This window comes from Spinacia oleracea, chromosome 5 (assembly GCF_020520425.1).
Source record: "Spinacia oleracea cultivar Varoflay chromosome 5, BTI_SOV_V1, whole genome shotgun sequence".
In the NCBI taxonomy this organism is placed as follows: Eukaryota; Viridiplantae; Streptophyta; class Magnoliopsida; order Caryophyllales; family Amaranthaceae; genus Spinacia; species Spinacia oleracea.
This window is the reverse complement of record NC_079491.1, coordinates 37,630,872-37,635,270: the sequence shown is the minus strand read 5'-3', so window position 1 is coordinate 37,635,270 and position 4,399 is coordinate 37,630,872. Positions and strand designations below refer to the sequence as shown.

The 4,399-nt window shown below is 37.1% G+C and overlaps 1 protein-coding gene across 1 annotated transcript; it reads left to right on the top strand.

Annotated features, from left to right (window-relative positions):
• The first annotated feature begins 397 nt into the window (after positions 1 to 397).
• LOC110774839 (uncharacterized) lies at positions 398 to 1,297 on the top strand. Its single transcript, XM_021979428.1, has 2 exons — positions 398 to 521; positions 984 to 1,297. The coding sequence occupies exons 1-2, from the start codon at positions 398 to 400 to the stop codon at positions 1,295 to 1,297; spliced, it is 438 nt and encodes a 145-aa protein (XP_021835120.1).
• Positions 1,298 to 4,399: the final 3,102 nt, after the last annotated feature.

Sequence of the window (4,399 nt, the reverse complement as noted above, 5' to 3'; positions counted from 1 at the left end):
TTATCGTGTTATAGTTAATAAGTTAATAACCCAACCTTTGGAAATTGTGTAGAAAGAGTGTAGAAAAGTTTTGAAAAGGGCCATACATACGTTGGCTTAACCCACTCCCCTAACATCCTTCCGAAATGCCAACGTAGACCCAAATTTCTGGCTGGATACCTATGCACGCATCTCAGCGTGCATAGGAGGTTAAACGACGTCGTTTTTCTTACTTACCTTTCAATCCAACCTTCTTTCCTTAGCGCCTCTTTCCTATTTTCCCTCTTTCCTTTTGCTTATTGATCAAGCTTAAATCTGGGTTAGTAATCACGCTGATTAATTCAAAAATTCTCTCTCCTCTTCCTCCTCGCATTTACGCAGTTTTCCTCTTTGAATTTCATTTATTCCAATCTCATCCATGGCTTCTTCTGTTTCTACATTAAGCTCTGTTCATAATTTTACTAGCAAAAGTTCCATTGATTCTATACTTGCTGAAATTAATGCTGATAATTCCTCAATTCTCTCTGCATTGATGAAGGAATGTGAGTTTTGATTCAATTGTTTTTTAGTTTTTCTTTTGTTTTTGTAATTTGTGATTCTGATTTTCTGGTTTTTTGCGATTCTGTTATTGCGATTTTGGTTTTCGATTCTGGTTTTTGATTCAATTATGCATAAAATCGTTCTTATGTTTGTTTTTTTTACGTTCATAGTTTTATTAGGTTTTAGTTTTAAAAATTGTTTTATCGTTTTTTATGATTTTGAATTTTTCCAGATTCTATTATTTTCAGGAAAATTCACAGATTTTATGTTTGATGAATTTGAACATATTTCACTTATATTATGAACATGATTTTCGTTATTCATTTTTATGAATATTTTGTTGTGGTTATTACGTTTTTATTACAATACATGTATTGAAGTTTGATATTATGAACATTTTGTTTTAATATATGAACATTGTACATTTTAAATTGAACATCATCTTTACCCTTTATTTTTGACAGTGTCTAAAGAAGTAGTAGTGGTTGAAGAAGCATCTGCATCAGAATTAATGTTAAAAGAAGTTAGGAGTGATGATGAATCTTATGAAATGTATAATGATTATGCATTTAGGAAGGGTTTCAGTATTCGTAAGGGATTAATTAGGACTAGTCGTAGAACTGGTTTGTGGACTATGCGTAGATTTCTTTGTTTTAATTCTGGTTTTAAAGATGTTAAGAAGGAAACATTGAGGAAGTATGAGAGGTCTGAATTGCGTACAGGTTGTACTGCTTTTATTCAGTTTTCTATTACCAATGATGGGTTTGGACTGTGGTGAGGCATAACATGACTCACAATCATCATATGATTCCCGCTGACAAGAGATACTTGCTTAGGTCTCAAAGAGATATTACAGGGGAGCAGCTCAAGTATCTTAGTGCAATGAAAGCCAGTGGTTGTAGAGTGTCTGATTTGCTTCGTGTAATGAGAAAAGAAGTCGGAGGATCTCCTAATTTAGGGTTTATTACCTGCTGATGCATACAACGCTTTGGCTGCTGAAAAGGCAATGAAGCTTGATGGTAAAGACTGTAATCAGTTAATTAGGTACTTTGCTCAAAGACAATCTTCTAAGAGTGATTTTTATTATGATTTTGAGTTAGATGAACATGGACATTTAATTAGTTTCTTTTGGAGGGATGGAAGGATAAAAAGGGATTACGAATATTTTGGTGATTTATTGGTGTTTGATACGACATACCGGACAAATCGGTATGATATGATATGTGCACCATTTGTTGGAATGAATCATCATTGCAATAATGTTGTTTTTGGTTTGGGGTTTCTGGTTAATGAGCGTATTCCTTCATTTATTTGGTTTTTTGAATCTTTTTTGCGATCAATGGGTGGTGGAATACCTCAAACTATAATGACAGATCAAGCTCCTGCCATTGCTGCTGCTATTAGGGATGTGTTTCCGGGTGCTAGTCACCGTTTGTGTACATGGCATCTTGAGAGAATTCAAAGAAGAATATTGCTACGCAGAGAGCTATGAAAGGTTTTACTGAGTTGTTTAGTTATCTTCTGAAGTACTGTGATACTGTTGCTGAGTTTGAACATTATTGGCCAAGGTATATTTCCTTTTATTCTTATGTTCAACTCTTTATAAGTCTTGTTCATTTAATAACATGTAATATTCATATTCATTTTACCTTTCAGATTCATTAAGAACTATAAGTGTGAGAAGAATGTATGGTTGAATAATTTGTATGTGATTAGAGAGCATTGGTGTCGTGCGTATTCTAAGGATTCTTTCTCTGGTGGAGCTTTGTCTTCTCAAAGGAGTGTATCGACTAATAATTCTATTAAAGATAGGTTGAGGAAGACAGATGGTTTATGTGATTTTTATCACTTGTTTTTAGATGTTATATCTGTTAGGTTATGATACATATGACAATTCATAAATCATGCGGAAACAACCATTTAGCCAGGAATACATATTATTTACACATAATCATATAGCATAATTTAGATGCATACTCTTTGTTGCGTGCCTTCCCTAGCTGCGCCCGAACCGAACAAGAACAAGTCTTTAGGACTCCAAGTGTCGTCCCTCCGTAGATAGTCCACAGCACGTCCGGATCCGCCTTAAGATTGACCAACTAGAATCGCCTTTAAGGTACTAGAATTTTCGGCACTCTTAGGTAAGAAATATGACTGAATTTTTCTCTCAAAACTCACTTTGAATACTTGAATTAATCTCTGAAAATATGTGACCCTAGGCACGTATTTATAGAGTTATGGAAAGGGAATTGGAATCCTAGTAGGATACGAATTAATTAAACTTAGAATCCTACAAGAACTCTGATTAATTAATTTATCCTTTTAGGAATAGGAATTTAATCATATACTAACTCTAATAGTTTTAGGAATCATGCATGAACACAAACTCACACACACACGGCAGCCACGAGGGCCGCCCATGCGTGTGCGTGCGAGCAGCAGCCCACGCAGCGAGGCCATGGCCTTGGCGCGCGCTGGGCCTGCCTTGCGGTGGGCCTGGGCGCTGCCTTGGCTGGGCGCGCGTTTGGCTTGCTGGGCGATGGCCCGACTTCGTGCTGGGCCTTCGTCCGGCAGGCCTCGTCCGATGCTAATTCGTACGATACGCTTCCGATTAAATTCCCGGTTCCGGAATTCATTTCCGATACGAACAATATTTAATATTTCCGATTCCGGAATCAATTTCCATTTCGAACAAATATTTAATATTTCCGTTTCCGGAATTATTTTCCGATTCCGATAATATTTCCGATTCTGACAATATTTCCGTTTCCGGCAATATTTCCGATTCTGGCAATATTTCCATTTCCGATAATATTTTCCGATACGTACCATGTTTCCGTTTCCGGCAACATCTACGACTTGGATAATATTTATATTTCCGATACGATCCATATTTCCGTTTCCGGCAATATCATCGTTTCCGGAGTATTCATTTCTTGCCTGTGACGATCTCAGCTCCCACTGAAACCAAGATCCGTCGATTCCGAATATCCATAGATGGAGTATCTAATGCCATTAAATACTTGATCCGTTTACGTACTATTTGTGTGACCCTACGGGTTCAGTCAAGAGTAAGCTGTGGATTAATATCATTAATTCCACTTGAACTGAAGCGGCCTCTAGCTAGGCATTCAGCTCACTTGATCTCACTGAATTATTAACTTGTTAATTAATACTGAACCGCATTTATTAGACTTAACATAGAATGCATACTTGGACCAAGGGCATTATTTCCTTCAGTCTCCCACTTGTCCTTAGGGACAAGTGTGCATTTCCTAATTCCTTTGTCGCTCGATGCTTGCTCTTGAACATAAGGTAAGAGTCGTCATCCTTATTATGTCCAGAGGTGTTCCTCGGTTTCAGAGTTCAACTGATCAAATAAACAGATAATCATAGCCTATGATTCATCCGAGCACGGCCATGCATTTCACAGTTTCTAGCTCTCCGAGTGGCCTTGTACAACTTTTAAGCATCTCATCCCGATTTATGGGAGGACAATCCCAATCTTGCGATCTTGAGATTAGACTTCGTTTGATAGGTGATTACCTGAGCGTTGCCTTTATAGCCTCCTTTTACGGTGCGACGGTTGGTCAACGTCAAAGCAACCAGTTCTCAAACAAGTAATCTCAAATTACTCAGGTATTGAGGATTTAGTGTCTAATAATTTTAATGAAATTTACTTATGAAAGATTTTCATCTCTTACAGTAAAGTTTCATAGGTCTTGTCCGATACTAGTCTTCCCAAAGTAAGTATCTATGCAAATGATTATGACATTGCCATGTCCACATAGTTCAAGAAACAGAACTACTAGTCATCTTGCATTCTAATCGTCTAACGTTTTCTATGCGTCCAATTTTATAGAAAACTCCGACTAGGGAC